The following is a 19,797-nucleotide window of genomic DNA, read 5'->3' as shown; positions in this document are numbered from 1 at the left end:
CACTGTACTAGCTGCTGGGAATCAAAGCAAAGAGAGAAAACAGTCTCTGCCTTCAAGAAGGTTTAATTTAATTGGAAAGATAATATCTATAAAAGAGAAAGAATTATCAACAATCAGCTGTTAGACAACTTTTCAAGTGTCTTTTTGTGAGATTTTTCAGGGAAAAACATTCTGTACGGAACTGCTAGAGATTCTGAAGTATACAAGTGATTTTCTCATTTTAGCGCCATAGACAGCAGTAGGAAGATGAGGCTTTATGACTGAATAAAATGAAGACCCAGGAATGTTGTTGTCAGTGTAATAGCACATAAAGTAGCATATTTTTTCTTGGCCTAGCTTTCTTTTCTTTAAGCCTGAGTAAGACAGCAGTAACATCTATAAAAGAGATGGGAATATTACAAAAGTAAAGAGGACTACTTCAATGCATTATTTTCAGTTCTAAGTTTTAAAAAAAAAAAAAATCTATTCAACATACCTTTGCTTCAATGCGCAATCTTCTCCCATGAACAATAAATGGCTCTTTGGTAAACTCATCAAAATTGTACTGCCACTCACATGTAAGCTGTCCAAATGTTCCTTTTGTTACAAATAATACACCACTGCAAAAAAAAAAAAAAAAATTCACTTTAAAAACCAAGGCACTTATATTCAATAACATAATATTATCAGAATACACAATTTTTGCAAGTACATATAGAACATTTACCAAGAGACTACTAGATTTTGGGTCATAAAAAACCTTAATAAATTGAAAACAACTGAAATCATATGAAGTATGTTCTCTCATAATGAAATTAAACTAGAAACCAATAACAGAATAATAATGAGAATATTTCTAAATGCTTCAAAATTAGCATACTCCTAAATAGTGTGTGGGTCAAAAATTCTCAACGGAAATTAGAAAAAAATTTGAACTGAATGAGAATGAAAATACAACCAAATTTGTGTGATGCAGCTTAAGCAATGTTAGTGCGGAATTTATAGCACAACATACTTACGTTAGAAAAAATGAAGTAGTTATAAGACCAAACATATAAGGCATTTTATAATAGGAAAAGTTTGCAGAACCAATATTCTGGGGAACTGTCATGTAATTAATGCTTTAGAATAAGTACTTTTATTACTAAGGCTCCATGTAATACGTTTACTAACATACACCAAAAGAGTCTTTTAAAATTAATTCTTGTTTTCTCCCCATTATGAGGGAAAAAGTAAAGCAATGAAAATGCATTCTGTCTACAATTCTATTTAAGCCTTTCTTCAAAGGCCTTTCTTCCCCAATTCTTCCTTCTGGTTGAAACATCAATTGTAGGTACAACCAGAGGTTTCTTTAAGCAACTATACTTTAAGTTAAGGAATTGAGTTAAAGAAAAACCTGGCTCTTGGCTAGAATGGAAGAGAAAACTTATCAGGACTTACATCTCTCAGTTTCCTGTCTGATACCCTCTTTCACCAATCCTGGAACGTAGGGGCTGTGGAACAAACCTACTGGTCCTCTAGTACGTCTTCAACCATGTGAAAAATCAAAGATAGGCTAATCTCATAGCAGGTAACTAGTATTCCTTCTCTTGATTTAAAGACTTTTTTATCCTCAAATCTGAAACTTGGAAAGAAAATCCTAAGAATAAATATTACCTTTGGATCATTACAACTCACACAGTTCCCTGACTATGGCAAGGTTTATGTGACCTTATTTTAAGAGTTCCACTATGTCGAAAAGAAGGTAATTTTTAAAATGTTGCAAGCTTTCTTCAACTCTAATGAGTCACTCTTCCTTTAGTCAATGAGGTTAACAAAAACATGATTGAAAACTCCTATGAACAAAATGCTGAAGCACTGTCTGGAACTATAAAAGTTTAGCAACGATTTAGATGTAAATTACAGTACATACTACTAAATACTAGGCAGTCATTTACCACTTAAGAAATATCTCCATATGCTGACATGGAATAATCTTCAAGACACAGATCTTAAATAAAAAATTAAAATGAAGTACAGAATTGTGTATATAATAGATTTCCATTTATATTAAAAAATATGTGTGAATGCTTGCACAGGGGAAGAATATTTCAGGAATGATACAAAGGAAACAAGTAAAAGTGGCTGCCTCTGGGAAGGGGGAAAGAGGAAGTGGTATCTGGGATGGAATGAAGAATGAAGAATACTGGATGGATGGAATGAAGAATACTGACTTTCACATGTATACGTTCTAATAGTGTGTGAGTTTAAAGTCTATGCAATGGCCTTTAAGTTTATTTTCAAGACTATGTTACTTTTTGTATAAGAAAATTAAAATAGTGCTGTAAATTTTAAGACTTGGAAATTATTAGTATTAAAAACATTAAAAATGACTAAATTCAATAGTCAACTTAAACTAACAAGATGCTTATATAACCTCACCTTTTCAATAGTGAATAAAACTACACAGGTTTGCTGACCACTCCTTCCTATTTAGCCATAATCTCTCCCCCTCAGTCACATTTTCACTCTGCCATCCCAAAATCTCCATATTATTAGTGCACTTGCTCATTCTTTTCCCCAGTAAAAAAATGACTCCTGCAAAAACATGCCCCTCTGAGGCTATGCCACTGTATTTTTGCATGTACCTTCTACTGCCTAAAGGTCTGTTTGAGAATTTGGCTATAGCTGGGAGCATCTCTGGAACAAAAGGTGAATAACAACTGCTTCACTTCATGAGTGGTTGTCAGTTAACCCCTCATCAAATTATATTAGAGAAAGTTACCTTTTGGTTATCATTAACATATCTGTTTTATTGATCATGACATGGGTAAAATATTTGTATTTTGCAAATCTTCCATTTTCCATGACCTAAAAAAAGTGAAAGTGAGAAAATCAATAAAATTACTATTGTAATGCAAGTAATCTCTTTTGATCCTTTAAAAACCACCTCTCAATGGGGGCAAGTCGTTAACAATTATATAGTAAATATATCATCAGAAAGTTGAATATTCACAAAATCATTGCTGCTTCCTTTTTAAAAGCACCTATCTGCACTGCTTTATTTAAGATTACTCAATTGCAGCTAAGCCAATATTTAATGCTGAATTTTTAAGAGACATTATCTTACAAAGTTTAAACTGAGCCTATTAGGTTTGTATTAAACTATCACATTCATATTATCTTGGAAAATATATTAGTATTTGATCACATCTATACAAAAATATATGTAAACACATATTTAAACATATGTACCATATAAATTACTATTAGCTCCCACCTTGTCTCTCCCTATCTGCCTTACAAACGTGATTTTCTTTGCTAATCTCACAACTCATTAAAAAAAAAGGAGCAGAGTGTTCCCAGACTAATGGGAAACCCAGCATCTAATTAGCATATGCAATGGCCTTTATTTTCAAGACGGTTGAAACACTGTCTAACCATGAAATTAATAATCCTTTGTGTCAGAAAATATTACTATATAAACAGAAGAAACTAGATCAATTTTAAATCTGTTCTAAATACTATTTGTTCTGAGGATGTGGTTAGTTTGGCTACTTAAAATATGTAGACCAGACTACTATTTTTTAAAGGCAAGCAAAGTAATTGTGACTAAGATTCCCCAATAAGACCTATGTTAAGAATTTAGCCAAAATGTTAGATCTCTTGATGAAATCCAAAAAGAGGATACAAAGAAAATTATGTTCCATGAGTGTATATCAAAAAAACTAAAGTTATTTAACCTAGAAGAAGACTAACAAGTGACTTCATAATAATCATGGTTGAGAAGCCTCATAGAATAGTCTTCATTTCTACTGAAGACAGAAGTTAAAACCACCACCATGACAACAAAAAATCCAACTACAACAAGATGAGGCATACAAATTAATGCATGGTAGAATTTTCTAACTTCAAAGATTACAGTATTGAGTAAAGAGTATCTTTACTGTATCTTATAGTAGGTAGGGCAAATAAATACAAATTCCTTGAATTACAAATGAAAAAGGAACATAACCACAGGTTCAGAAGAAATTAATGTGAACTATTAGATAACAAATTATGCAAATAAATTTGAAAAACTATGCAAAATGGGTCATGTGTTAAGAAAATAAACATTATTAAGAGAGAGAAGAATCAAATATTGGAGAGGAAGAGTAGAAATTATTTGCAGATAAGATCTATCTGGAAAACTCAAGTACACAAAACTCGGTAACTTTATTTTATAAACACAATAGTCAACTTGAAAAATAGAAGGAAAAAATCCTGTTTACAAGGGAAATAAAAAGAAAGTTATCCTCAAGTTTAACACATAACATACAGAATTTATGTGATAAAAGTTAAAACACAGTATTGAGGGGGAAAAACAAAATTTGAATAGGGAAATCTATTTCTTATTCCTGGATAGAAAAATTCATTATAATAAAGATGTTATCTCCCCACCCCCAGTTTCACACACACACACACACACACACACACACACACACACACACACACACACACACGTGTGCGCGCGCGCGCTCACTCTCACTCACTCTCTCTCTCTCTCTCCCCACCTCCCTCACTCCCTCCCTCCCTGTTCCCCCTTCTCCCCTCTTCTCTCTTTCTCTCCTTGATTCCAGGATAGTGTTTCTCAGTTTGTTTTGGGAAAGAAGATTTAACAAAATACTAATATTTATCTAAGAAAAAGTGATAATATCCAGTAAATTTTGAAAGGAGAATTAGAACTGCCTTAGCAGATATTAATACAATTTATCAGTTGCAGTAGTGAAACAGTTTGGTGCTGGTAGAACTTATATACAGACATATCAATAGAAGAAACAGATTCCAGAAAATGACCAAAATGCACACAGGACTTTATAAAATCCTATATAACTATATACAGGAATTTACAAAATCAACACAGCATTTCCGATTCCTGGGCAAAAGTGTGTATTATTACATAAATGGTGTTTCAGGCAACTAACTGGCTAAAAATGAATCCCTGCTTCTCTCTTTATACCAAATTAATTCCTTCCACAGGATTCATTTATTTAAGTATACAAAACAAAACTGTAGTGGGAAAGGCTTAAACATAAAACAAAAAGTCAATAAAACTTAATGTAAAAACCCCTAAGTACATGGAAATTAGACACCTCTGACTGGCAAAACAATAAGCAAATAGAAATAAAATAACAAAAATAAAAAAATAAGTTGGGAAAATATTTAACAATAGAGATATAGAGCTAATATCATAACAGAATTCCATGAATATGAATAAACCAATAGAAGAAAGGTAAATAAACTAATTGAAAAATGTGACAGGTTTATGAACAGGTAGTTCAGCAAAACAAACAAAATGTGAACAATAAACATATGAGAAAATATTCAACTTAACTCGAAATCAAGAAAATGCAAATCAATTAAACATACCCATTGGGTTGGCAATTCCAGGGCAAGTATTTATCTTATGCAAAAGTATGTCAAGATATACATATAGAAATCTTCATGGTAACAGTGTTAAAAGCAAAAAATGTTAAGTGTTCATTAATAGGGGACTATTTAAACTATAGAATAGTCAAACAATGGGATGATATTATACGGTCATAAAAAAGAAAAAGGTAGGCTTGTGTACTAATATAGAAAGATGTGCAAGATAATATGAAGTGAAATTACTGAGAACAAATGAGGGGTGCAGAAACACATACAGGTATACTTATATATAAACGCACAGAAAATTTCTGGAAGGGTTGGTAGTAACACACCAATCTGTTCATTGCACTTATCTCTGGGCTTGGAAAGGATAATAGTGGGAGTGGAAGCTAAGCTTTATTTTTAACTTTACAATCTTTTGCTTCACTTCTGTGGTATTTCATAAGAAATTGGCTCAAAAGCGTTTACTTTCTTTTGTCCTATATGGCCAAGTTTTAAAATCAAGAATAGAAATGTTGATCTCTTCAAGAACATCACTGCTACTAGGAGTCAAAAAAAAAATCAATATATCCTATTAATAGATAATAATCTTCAAATAACTTAAAAGCTATGGTTCAACCTTAACCTCAGTACCTAGCTTCTATTTCAATATTGTGTTAAGTTTGGGCATTGGAGTTGAGCCTGCCTCTCATCACTTTTCACTTTTTAGCCTGTACTTTAATAAAATATAACCTGTGCTTATAAGCAATTAAACCAATTTCAATAGTCATAGTAGCATCTGGTATAAATAAAAGCTAAACAAAAAAGGTCAATCATGCAATGTTTTCTGGAGTTCATCAAAAACCTTATACAACACTTGAAAGATAAATGCACATTATGATCCAAACCATCTACTATGAAACATATAATGAACCATATTCTTTGTTATTAGAATGGATAAATTTGAATAAATGTCAAAGATAACTCCTTACACAACAAAATTTTACTGGTCAGTCTCCATTACAAACACATGAATATGGACTAAGAACAGCACTGTAAGCAGAAGCTAAAACTTTGGAACTTAATCCCATAGAAGCATGGGAGCGAATAGAAATGTGATAGCTTATCAGCCACCACCTTCCATCATGCTGTAGAGTCTACAAATGCCATGCTTTGGTAACAACTTTCTGCCTAATTATTTGACTTGATAAATTTTCTGTATAGAAAGCTTTATGCTTTTCAAAATGTCATGTTATTTTAGGGGAAAATAACAACAGAATTTTACACCTAAAGGAATGTTATTGTACAGTCTAAACCAATCTCTTCCTTTAAGACATGAAGAAATTGAGTACCAGGTGTCTTAAACATCTAACCTTCACAATGACCTAGTGTAGTTAGGTTATAGTTAAGTGACTTGCTTGGGGTCACACTGTCAATTACAAAAGTGGGCTCAGAAAGGTGGTTTCTTCACTTCTAATTCCACTGCTTTTCACTATACTATGATGTCTCCTCTTATGGTGCCTCAAAAATGTCTTCAGTATCCTTGAATGCTGGATATTGCTGAGTTAAGCAGCTAAAGCAGTTCAGGCCCGTTGGTTTTCTTTAGGTTAACAGGGTCCAAATAATTTAGTGTTAATGTCCTATCTTTCTCCATCTCAAACAGATGTTAGCTTTGAATGTTTCTACTAAAGTAATTGTGATACCCTTTAAAATTAATAAACCAGCAAAACCAAGGCTGAGTCACTATGTAGAGCCTTTGCAAAAAGACCACGATTTGACTGAAATATCAAATGACTTAGCTGAAGTATTAAGCACAATAGCCTGTGCTTTAGATATGTTAGCCCAATTTAACATGCTTTAATGTTAAAGGAAAAACAATTTTTGCCTTATTCATAAAAAGTATATATGAATTACCTATCATCATTTGAGAACTTTCTTAAAGAAATAAATGGAAAAATACAAAGGTAACTACATTCATTACATATAATTGTCAGAATCTATAGATAATTAAAAATGTATGGTTATTGGTAAAAGGATCCATTTTGCATTAGAAAATACAAGTATGTTAACCTTAGTTGGTCACAGACTCAGAGTGGTCACAAACTCAGAGTCACACAGAAAACAGGAACTTGAAAGACACTGGTATCAGGGTTACCCTCTACTAAATCCATGTTCCCAATACTTTAAAGAGAGAACATAAACTAGAAATTACTATGCAGAAAACATGCTAACACTCTCAAATTATACAAATGCTATGAAGTAGAGTTCTATAATAAAAATATTTTTGGAAAAAAAGCAAAATATGATAAGATATTAGGAACAAATCACTAACACAGAAGATTTTAGATCCCAAACAATATATACTTGTCCCTCAGTATTGGCAGGGAATTGGTTCCAGTCATCTCCCTGGACACCAGAATCTGCAGATGCTCAAGTCCCTTAGTTCGCCCTCTGCATCAGCAAGTTTCATATCCTCGGATTCAATTCAATGCAGGATTGGCAGAACCGGTGGATATGAAGGCCTGACTGTAAAGCGCTAATAATTTGTGGGAAATATACAAAGTATAAGAACACAAAATTCAGCAAAAAAGAAAATCTGATTAATATCTCATTTTTCTAAAGGTCATGGGGGATAAAAGGAAAATGAAATTTATCTAGATAAAAGGTAAAGTAAAAGTAAGAATGCTATCAAGCAGAAAATCTACTGGAGATGACAGGAAAAGAGGAAAGGTTTATGAACAGCTTATACTAAAAAATTAAACTTACTTTAAAAGCAACAAAGTTCAGGCAGATAATTTTAAACTAAAAGGGTAAATGCTACCATTTCTCAATTAGTTAAGAAATAGACACCTTGTTCAAAACAATCTTATATTTAGAGAAAATAATAGTCAGTAAGCATAACTTCGAGTTATCTGATTAAAGGTTATAAATAAAAAATGTTTTACTAATCCACTTCAAAAGACTCTGAGGGTCATGGCCAGGAAAAACAGGCATTGAACCAAGCTTTAGGATCAAACAGTAGAAATTCATTATCTCAAAGCTCAGTGATTTCATATACCTAATAAAATAAATGTAAACAGAACTGGAAAGTGATATTTAGCTTATTCCATGAGCCAAGTTGGTTTTTTAAAAAAATCAAATCTGAGCGTCATCAAATCTGAAGAGGAATTAGCCCTTATTTAGTCCCCCATACCTTTGTCTCCTCCCATACTATTGAGCTATTTCAACTGTCAAACTATAAACTATGTTGATAGCTTAGGCAGGGCAAGAAAGCTGAGCATAACCATGTGACATAAAAGCAAATAAAATAAAACTATTACCTTAATATGAATTGTCATCAACTGGTTCAATTAAAATGGTCTGGAGAAAGACAGAATTATGTTCATGACATAATTATGTGCATTGAAAACGGACCATTAATTAACCTACCGAATATATTCTAGAAAAAGGGCCAGAGAGGTGGGTCAGAAATAATTTAAGTGGATAGTTACAAGAGTCTCTTGTAATGCATTTCCAGCAGAACCTCTTTTGGGGAACACTACTGACTCATGATACCATGTATAATTGAAAACAACAATAACATTTCTTTAAAAACACTGTATAATACAGAGCAGACCAAATCACTGGTTTTATTGTTTGTACTGCTCATCAGTTAGTGTGTGAAAATTGTCCTGGTATTTTAACTAAAGTATTCTATTAATCTTGAAAGAAAAAAAGGATAAGATTTAATGATGCTTTTATCTTGGTAAAGAGGAGACGAATGAGGAATACAGAATTATATCAATGATGAGCAAGAACTAGCATCAAGTGCTATCCATTTGGAATAATAAAAATATAATTAGTTATCAGACATTGTACTAATAATCACAGACATGACCTTACTTGTTTTAATCCTAGTAACATCACAAACTACTGTTCTCTGGTGTTATGTATATCTCAACAGCAAGGTAATCTTAAGCACTATAATTATCTCCATTTTGCTGTCTGGAAACTGAGGTCAGACAAGCATAATAAAAGATTATAAAGCCAATAAAAGAAAAAGGCTGGAATGAACTCATTTACTTAGTTCCAGAATCCAGGTCCTAAGCTATGATAGGGTATTGCTGCATCTCAGATAATTATTGTCAACATGAGTATGGAAAAACTACATATATTCCAGTAGATGCACTGGGATCCCATTTTAACAGCTCATTGGAATATGGTTTCAGATATCCCACAAACTGTATCATGTCCCTGACAAAGCTTCAATTTCATATAATATCTAGGAATCACTCTTTGGAAGATTGGGCATATCTTATTTTTCTTTTGATTCCTACAGTTCCTCAGGGTCTCACACGTATCAGCTCATCCACAGTCAAAAAGACACTGTGAAGATCCCGCATTACAGGGTTGGACAACATGGTTTGTTTTATTTTTGATCACCAGAATAATAAAGCTCATTACAATTATAATCTCATGAGATGAGCAGGAATTTTAACTATTTTCTTCAGGGCTACACCTTAAGTTCTAGAAGACTGTCTAATGCATAACTAACAGGAGTTTAATAAATACATGCATAAAAAATACACAGCATTAATTTTTTTCTTTGTATGCATATAAACTACGCTACCAAATCATCCAGCAGAAATTCAATTATACATAATTATACATTTACTCTTTTGGCAATTTTAAAATTCAGAATAACCTGGCAATTTATTTCAGAAAATTTACATGAAATATCCAGCCTTCCACACTTATATTCCAAACTGCAGCTTCATGGGATCTCCCAACTAAAACAACTACTTAGGCCTGAAGGACCACAAAATAGCTAAACGTACATTTCTCCACACTGCTTCTTATAGGATTCTTTACAGTGGTAAATTTTCACTGAAAAACTGGCATTAAAGTTCAGTAAGTAGGAGATCAATTTCATTTGAATTTATAACTAAAGACTCTTAACTGACAAAGAGATGACAAAGTATACATGGTGCTTCCTTTCACAGATGACATCAAATTTTGTTTTCAGGTGAATGAAAGGGGTCTCCAATCTAATTTTGTATGTAAATGAATGGTTTCATTTAGCAAAAGAACATTTTTTTCACAGGATATTCGGCCAATAAGAAAATAAACTTCAAACTTACACTAAAGTCTTTCAACACTATTGTTAGAGTACACACTAAAAAAAAAAAAAATCTAAATGAACTTTACTAAACTCAACTTATGCTGAGAATCTCTGTTCCATCCGAATTAACCAGGGAGAGCTTTAAGCAGAGCTCTAACACATCGGTAGAGAAGTCATGAGTTGAGTTCCAGGTTATAGCATAGTACCTTTAGCTAAATAAAGACTAGAGACCTTCTAAATTCATATCTTCTACTACAGAATTTTAGCTCTATTTGCACATCCTCGGTAAGAAGACTCAAGCTGAACCTACTTGAGCTTAATATTTGAGAATTTCTTTTAAAACTAAATATTAAATTTTCTATTTTACTAGTATTTATCTTTCCTTAATACATTTACAAATTTAAGGAATGCAATGATGTCAAACTTTTAAAAAAGATTTACAAAAATAATTAGTCTCAAGTTGCTATATTAAAATCAAGTTACTGTATTAAAAAAGAGAAACAAAAAATTCATTTTACACTTGAGACAAAGAAAATTAAAATCTCCCTAAGTGTAACTATCACCTCTAGAAAAAGACATAATTTCAAAGTCTTATTCAAAAAGTATTTTTATTTCATACTGGAAGGTTTTGAGTGCAGTGAATTACTCTATTGGTCCAAAATAAAATTAGTGGGACTTACTACTAAATGTTCAAAAATGTGGACCTTCAAAAATGATGTACCAAAGACTCTCCAAGAGATTTCTGCTAAACGAATAAATGAGGTATGAGGTATGAGAACTGTATGCAAGCTGGATAGGTAACCTCCTTTTCCATGGGACCTGCTTTATCTGTGATGCTAAAACTCTAACTTGCCGGGATACCAGAATTTGGCTCTCTTCAGCTTTCTCATCCCATTCAGAAGTATGCTTCTGAAAAGGAAGAGTTACAAAATGAAGAGTGAAATCCAATAAGCCTTTGTCTCCTAGTTCTTTGAGTGCACTTACTCAAAATTTCAGATGAAGCCAGGAAGAGTATTCGGCATTACTCTGGGGATCTGACTGCCTATGGTAAGCCCTTTCTTCCAGGTCAGTTGTAATTCTCCTCCCGAAGTAAAGGGAAAGACCACGTCGGCTGAAGGCAGTTATCTTCCAACTGCTATTAAGGCAGTGTTTGGAGCTAATTATAAACCTGTAATTTCTGAAAAAAAAAGAAATATACAACAAACAAAAACAGCCCCCCTTCTACAACAATTTACATAATGGCAACCATGATATCTATGTAAGAGACGTAAGAGATTCAAACAGAGAAAATTTCAAAATATCTGAAATGGGTAAGAACATAGTACCCCCATGGGACAATCCGACTATCAATATTCATACACAATGAAGGACACAAGGTCACATACACATCACACACATTTTAAGAGGAGATTTAAGGGGAAGAAATTTTTTTATAAGGTAAAATCAAAAGCTAGAAGTATGTTCAATCAAAAAGCAGAAGCTATAAAAATAAAGAAAAAGTTCTGCTATATATGTATTCTGGAAATAAAAACCAGGCTTCTCATATTGGAGATTATCCTATGAATGAGTGACTTTTAAAATTTTTACAAGTTAATAGTTCTGTTTATAAAAACATAATAAAATAAAAAAATATGTAACAGAAATTTATATATTTGGATCATAATCACATAAAAAAGCTAAAAGGGAAATACACCATTAATGGTGGGGAGACAGAATTTTTTTACTGTTATTTCCTACTTTACTGAACATATATTACTTTAACGATGTAGAAAATAATCTACTTTAAAAATTTTTTCATGTTTCTTGTAACATACTAAAATTGTAGATTGAGAATCTATGTTAGCTGATCCATAACAAGGAGTTAGCTTTATTCATGGAAGTATGGATCGCTAAATTTTTTAATTTATAGAAACCCCAAGTATTATTGAATACATTCAGAAAATCTTTGTAGACATACGTAGTTAACAGGTTATTGACAAATGATAACAGTAGAAAAACACAGTATGCCTACTTAAGAAGAATATACGTAGTAAATTTCTATCCTGTTTATTTGTTTAAAAATTTGAATGCTCTAATACTTAAGCATCTCCAGAGGAATGGCATACTGTAATTTAGAAGCTATCTTTACCATTTCACTTTTTAGAATATGTACATACAATGAAGGAGGTTACATTAAAAACCAATTTTATGAGATGGGAGGGTCCTTGGTTAAAGCCCAAAGTGGATCAAAGTGGTGGGACTCGCACCATGGCCACGGAGATGTGAAGGCCCTCAGCACGCCTCCTCTGGATCCTGGTCCATGCTCGCCCTTGCTCTCCTCCTCATCCCCATGGAGGACAGAGCTGATCCAGAAGCGAAGCTGGCTATGCCGGCCGAGCGCTACAAGAACATGCCACCTGTATGGAGACCGTGACAGAGTAGGGCACCAAACCAAGCTGTCCAGTGAGAGCAACCTGCTCAGTGGCCTACTAGAATGTGGTCAGGGGCCACAGTTCTGCCTGGAGGGTCATCTCGAGCATCGAGCAGAAAATCAACACTTATAACAAGTTGCATCTGATTTAGGACTATCGAGAGAAAGCGGGAGTCCGAACTGAGGTCTAATCTGCACCACCATAGTGGAATTTTGGGGTAAGTATTTAATGGCCAACACAACTAATTCAGAGAGCAAGGTCTTCTATCTGAAAATGAAGGGAGGTTACTTCTAGTACCTTGCATGAGGTGATGATCAAAAACAAATGATAATGCCCAAGGAGCTTATCATTGATATAAGAGGCTTTTGATATAAGGAGGAAAGAGATGCAACCCACACACCCAATTCATTTTGTGCTGGCTCTTTTAAATTTTCTGTATTATACTATGAGACCCTTAATAACCCAGAGCTTGCCTGCACACTGGCTAAAATGGCTTTTGATGAGGCCATTATAGAACTTGATACAATGAATGAAGATTTGCACAAAGACAGTTATCTTTATCACGAAGAAGCTTAGACACAACCTAACATATGGACATCAGACCATGCAGGAGAAGAATGTGATGTAGCAGAAGGAGCAGAAAACTAACTATATACAAGGTGTCATTCTTCTTCCCCTCAAGAAACCTTTTACACATCTCCATTCCCCATTCCACTTGGATTTCCTATAGCAAAGAAACCATTCATGTTTATGGAATCAACTATTTATAATCTTTTCACAGTAGCTTTGGGAAAACTCCATTTCTTGACTTGTTTTGCCTCCTGGTGTGCAGTGACTGTAATAGAAAAGTATTAATAGCTTCATTTCTTATAAACACAAGTAACTCCCAAACACATATGTGAAGGACTAAAAATGTATCTGGTATTTAAGTAATCTGAACCAGTACTGCAAGTGACTGTTTTGTATTACTGTGAAGATATGAAAATATAGTTAATTATAAATAGTTCTACATAACTTCTTAATTTCTACATTCACTCCCTTATTCTTCTTTGGGGGTTTCCTTTCAGTAAGCAACTTTTCCATGTTCTTAATGTATTTCTTTAGGTAGAAATCCAGAAGTATTAGATTGAATGGAAAAGCATTTGATATTTCTAGGCTAGGAGGGCAGGTCACAAATTGAAATGCCTCCTGTATCATATATGATGGAGGGCTTGTGTACTAGTGACAACTGGGAGTTTCCTATTTGTTCTTCATTTGCTGTTGTTTCACTTGACAACTTCCTTCCCCAATAATAATTCTTTTACATCTCCCGACTTTGTAGTTCTGATATTCACTTTACTATGTAAAAGAAGTAGAATGTTGCTGCCAGAACTGCTTTTGACAAATTAAAGTGCATGCCATTTCTTACTAATAAAAAGGAGAAATAAATTAAAGTACACAAATCCAAGTCTACTATATAATGTTTTGTATATTATTACTTATACTCACTGTACTTCGTGAATTTGAACATTCCTCCACTGAAATTAAAGACTAAATTAACACTCTAAACATTTTAAATTGATCTCCATGTATCCGAAAGGTACAAGGATAGAATAATACATAAAACTGACATTCTTGTTATACATTCATTATAAGTACTACTTGATCTAACTGTATAATCCGTATATCTTATTTAGACCTCATAGGACCTTTAATATTTTTGGACTACTATAATAAATGATAAATTTACAAGGAAATCTGTAAAATGAAAAACAGGGGCTTGAAGAGCAATAGAAAAAAGTATTCGAATAACATCTGGGACGGTTGTTTCTGGTCCTCCTCCCATCACCACAGAAAAGCATAACACAAAACTCCGCCACAAGGCTCAAATCAGACAAACTAGTGTGGCAGCAACCACAGTGGTCATCACTCTTTGGTGTATACAGAGTTGGGATATGAATACAATAGCATATATATCATGTTGAACATTGATGTCCTAGTCATGGATCAACAATGGTTCCATCTGTAAACTTCAATAACACGACCTTAAAATCAATATTCAATATTGTATTGATGATAGGTGTTTTGAACTATTTCAAAAGGTAAAATTTATAAAATCCTGAGTATTGTAAATATAGGAGCAAATTCAAATTTATTCTGACTTCCTTTTCTATAAAGAATATTGAAAGTTAGCAATATTATTCTGGATTTACATTTGTTATATCTATATGCAATATGAGCACTAATTAATTCATTTATAGGCTTTAATAAACTTATCCATGATGCTAGGTATCTGCAATTTCAGGAAAATTTTTCTTCCTGCCAGTTTTCAATATATTATTCAAGTGTCAAGTAGACACAAAACAAAATAAGGAATGAGCAATGACTCCCTTAAGAGAGAACTCCTTTTCTACACATAAGCAAATACCATGTAGAAATTGGGAAAATAAAGGATATGGAAAGGTATAATATTGCATTATCTTTCAAACACAGCTTTCTCATTAGACTTTCTTATTAGATGGATACTTCCATTTTTAAAGTTCTAATTATATAATCAGTAATGAACAAAAGAACTGTTCATCTCATTAAAGTCCCATAATTGAACTCTCTTCTATATATTTGATGAGGGATAAGAAGATATTTTTGTCCAGGTTGTATATCTCCATTAAGAAAACACTGGTGTAAAACAAAAAAACTAATTTTCTATATATTTGATGAGGAGTAAAATATATTTTGTACAGGTCCCATATTTCCATCAAGAAGATATAGGACCTGTACAAAATATATTTTACTATATATAATGTATTTCTTTAGGTAGAAATCCAGAAGTATTACTCTATTTTACTAGTGTAAAATAGAGTAATTTTACTAGTGTAAAATAGGGTAATCCTCAGTCTTAAATATTTCTCTAAAAATATATACTGTTTTTAAAAAACTGGAAAATAATTAATATCGGTCAAAGAAGCTTGAAAAGATTATTTCTCTGTGGTAGAAAAACAGAAACAGAAAGAACAAGGGCAATTATACTGTCAAAGAACATATTTACTTCTAAGAGATAAAACCTTAAGAATGATGAATCCTTAAGACCACAAGAACAAAGTTTACTAGTTACTATAATATTGTTTTAAATCTTTTTACTGTTCAAGAGATTTTAAAGAAATGTAACTCTACTTCCAATTTTCTGTTCATTAAGATAGATATGTAAGATGATAAGTAAATATAATGACTCTAAAACCAACTTCATTGTTTCACAATATATAATGAATAAAAAGTAAAATGAAATGAACATTTTTCCATTCTCAGACTATAAATTATTTCACTTCCGTGACAAACATAAATGTTCCTTATAATAGTTCATTCCTATAACAGTAGTTCAGCCTATATAATCTTGAAATAGAATAACATATTTGTACGGCTTTGAGTTATATAAATTTAATATTATTAAAAGAAATTTGAAAAAAATACTTTTAAAATGCTAAATATGAAATATTTACTGGCTGGCTATTACTATTTCTTTTCTTTTCTTTTTTTTTTTTTACACAATGGCATTACATTACAGCCCAGAAAATTTAGAGAACATCAAAAATAGCATTTTGCTAACAAACCGATAATTTAACATAAAGCTAGTGAACATTAGCAAAAAATTTCAGTCTAACTTTAAATTGTAAAGACAAACTGCATTACAAAACTACAAATATATACAAGCAAATGCTGAAATATATATTATGCCCTACTTTGGATATACATTTTTCTGTGCTTAAATAATGCAATTATTTTGCTTTTTGAAAAAGTATAGAAAAGCATTTTAAAAGAAAAAGTATTTTAACTCTCTAAAATGGTTATATATACGGGTGTTATGATAGCAGTCATACAACAAAGGTTAATGAAACATTTCCAATAAAATGACAAAGAACATATGAATTTTAACATTTGAGATCTAATCATCATCATCATCATCATCATCTCTACTGCTACTGTGAGTCATAATCCACTCCCTGTAGACCTGAATTTTCTGTAAGCATGGTAAAGGAAAAAAGAAGCACAAAGGTTAGTTAAGTATGGTAAATTGCTTGGAAAACATGTAAAATTATGAAATGTTCGAAGAGTCAGGATAATTTTGAAGCAGACTTCTCAGCTTTGAGTAAGATGGTAATTATGGATATAATATTCCATAACTTAATAGACCTAAGACTAAACTCTAATGGTTGCTACACTTAATGTATAAAATAGTTCAGTGTGTCAGTAATGTACTCTGTGAATATATTAGAATTATTCTATTTCTCTAGTAGGCAACTTTAATTTACTAGGATGCACCATAAATAATGTGCTACTTCCTAGATAGAAAGGTACACAATGAAAGTATATTTTATGTTTAATTATATATTGGCATATATAATTTAGTGAACACAGAACATTGTTTTTAGAAAATTAAAAAAATAAAAGGAGAAATATTTGAAACTATTAAATAGTTTCTAAGGGCACCACAGTTAAATCACTTAGATTAAATCTAAGCAGATAAGATTTTAAATCCTATTTATATATTGTCTACTTCTTTTCCACAGTACTGGTATTTGTATATTTTAAAGTATTTGCTAATAATACAACAGAGTTTTGAGCCAAAAAAGCACCATTACCACCAAAGCAACAATCAATCCATTTCTTATACCTGTAAGAGAATAATGCTAATCACAAACATCCTAAGGCATCTGGTGAGTTCCTATAGGTATTCCAGCTAATACTGTATTTAATGTTCCTGCTGAAAAACAAGTAATGGCTGACAAAGATTTTGAGTTTTTAGTCATTTAAATAGCTCTTTTAGCCATTATTGCTAAGACTGGCCTAATAAAAATAATATACGTCCTTTAAAATACAGTCAAAAGTCATGACCTTTAAATGCTAAAGTTTAAAGCTTCAGAAAACAATTAATGAAGGTGTAGAATAAATTTATGTTGGTGAAATCAAGTTATCAACCATGAGCAATGTTTGGTATTTCATGGCTTTCTTCCATATTATAATCTGTTCCCTAGTAATGTGGATATATTTCTAAACTCTCCTCACTGTTTATCCTTACTTCCTACTAAATTTATTAAAATAGTTTTTCAAGAAATATTTTTAGTTTTTTTAAATGGTGTTGGATTCAGTCCAGTAAAATGCAACATGTTGGAAATGCAACATATTAACTGTGTTCTGAAAAGGAAGGTGGGTACTAAGAAGAAATAGGTTTCAACTATATGAACCTTTGGTTACTTCTGCAACATTTCCATCTTTCACAGAGTGATATACTGTGATCGTAGAGACTGTACAGACTCTTACTAGATTGCCAGCTCTAGTCCAATATGGAATTATTTTGATACTTTTAAAATATTTAAACACAATGTAAAACTCCTAAATATTGCACATTAACTCAATGGTTATGCTTTACTACATTAGATGGAAGTATATTTTATATAAAATTATATACTCTGCATGTAGTGAGCAAAATATTAAACATGACAATATTTAAAATTTCAAGGTTATATTTTCAAATGTATACAACATAATAACTGGTTTGTTTTTAGTATTCCACATCGAAACCACACAAACTACTTTAAATTGGTATATTTAAATTGGTATAGTGGTATATTACCTACACCATAATCCAGATTTTTAAAAGTCCAATTTACTAAGTAAGAAAGTTGTCTATACAGATAAAATACTCTACCTTCAAACTGTCTACTGATCCAAAAGCTAATTTTCTTTACTAAAAGATGATGGCTTTCATGTGAACTGCTTATCAAATTCCATGTGGTTTTAAATAGACTACACAAGCATAAAGCAAAAAGAGGGTTATGGCTATTTGAACTTCTTTAAAAGAAAAGCCTAAGAACCAAAGAATTCACAACAGCAATGGTCCTGATTTTTTTCCTTACCCATGCCTAATTGGACTGAGCACTATATCTGGTTGATAAGTTACTAGAAGTGTGATAAAAAGAAAGAAGTACCCTAAACAGAAATGTTTTAATTGGCTAAAAAGTACCACCAACAATGAGGGTACATAGGCACAACGGCTTTCAACAAATTTACCAAAAATCCAGTACAGAACTAAGAATACCCTATAAAAAAAAATCAGATTCACTAAAAATCCTGTACAAAAAAGTTACCAATACAAAAGCTTTTCTTTGTATTCAAAATACTGAAACAGCTGTACGTAGTTTGTAAATTTAAAGACTAAAATCTACTGTTGGCTTTCACGTGCAAAGTCATGCATTAACTGTTTTCATATCAAACTTTTGATGCCTGTAAAAAAGAAAAAAAAATCTTATAGTAAATAAATGTACATGAAAACCTAAGTAACTATAAGAATCTTATAAATGGAATTAAGCAAAACATAAAGAAGCTCAAATAATTTAACAAATATTTGAAGCATTATATAGTTACCTTTAAAAAAGCTAACTTAACTGAATTAATTTATAAGATATTTCTTCACCCACCTGTAACATTTGATTTCCAGTACCATCCCTCAACCTGTAAGGTCTGATAACTCCATCTTCATTAAAGAACCGAGGGGGTCGCAGACTCTCCACTTCATCAGAAGTCTCTGTAGCCCTAGATGGAAAAAAATACAACTTGATTTTTAAAATTATTTAAAAAATCCTAATAGACTTTAAATTGCCACTACTAAAAAGGATCTTCTTTGGATAAAATAAGACTGTTACATAACCTCTCATTTTCAAATCTGTTTTTATGACACAAATAATGTTAAGTTCTCTAGAAAAATGTAGAACTGTAAAGAAGTTTGTTTACAGAGTCTCTTGGACTCTTTGTAGACAATAACCAGAGAATCAGCAAATGATTATTGATTTTTCATTTCCGACAAGATTTTTATATTCTTTTTCTTTTCCTGTGATACTATCTAGTTCCTCCACAATGCTAAATACAAGAAAAGATTGCAGGCATCCTGTTTCATTTCTAACTTTAAAC

The 19,797-nt window shown here is 32.1% G+C and overlaps 1 protein-coding gene and 1 pseudogene across 1 annotated transcript in view; one reads left to right on the top strand and one right to left on the bottom strand.

Annotated features, from left to right (window-relative positions):
• Positions 1–19,797, bottom strand: part of VPS13A (vacuolar protein sorting 13 homolog A) — a 190,048-nt gene that overhangs the window by 5,701 nt on the left and 164,550 nt on the right. Inside the window, exons 69-71 of the mRNA XM_011375502.2 lie at positions 19,308–19,422; positions 2,744–2,829; positions 476–599 (exon numbers count right to left, since the gene is read on the bottom strand). Of these exons, the coding sequence (XP_011373804.1) occupies positions 476–599; positions 2,744–2,829; positions 19,308–19,422 (325 nt within the window). The remainder of the gene's footprint in view (positions 1–475; positions 600–2,743; positions 2,830–19,307; positions 19,423–19,797) is intronic.
• LOC105302450 lies at positions 11,749–14,617 on the top strand (annotated as a pseudogene).

This window comes from Pteropus vampyrus, unplaced genomic scaffold (genome assembly GCF_000151845.1).
Source record: "Pteropus vampyrus isolate Shadow unplaced genomic scaffold, Pvam_2.0 Scaffold273, whole genome shotgun sequence".
NCBI lineage: Eukaryota > Metazoa > Chordata > Mammalia > Chiroptera > Pteropodidae > Pteropus > Pteropus vampyrus.
Note: the sequence above shows the minus strand (reverse complement) of the source record. Positions and strands in the feature narration are given on the sequence as shown.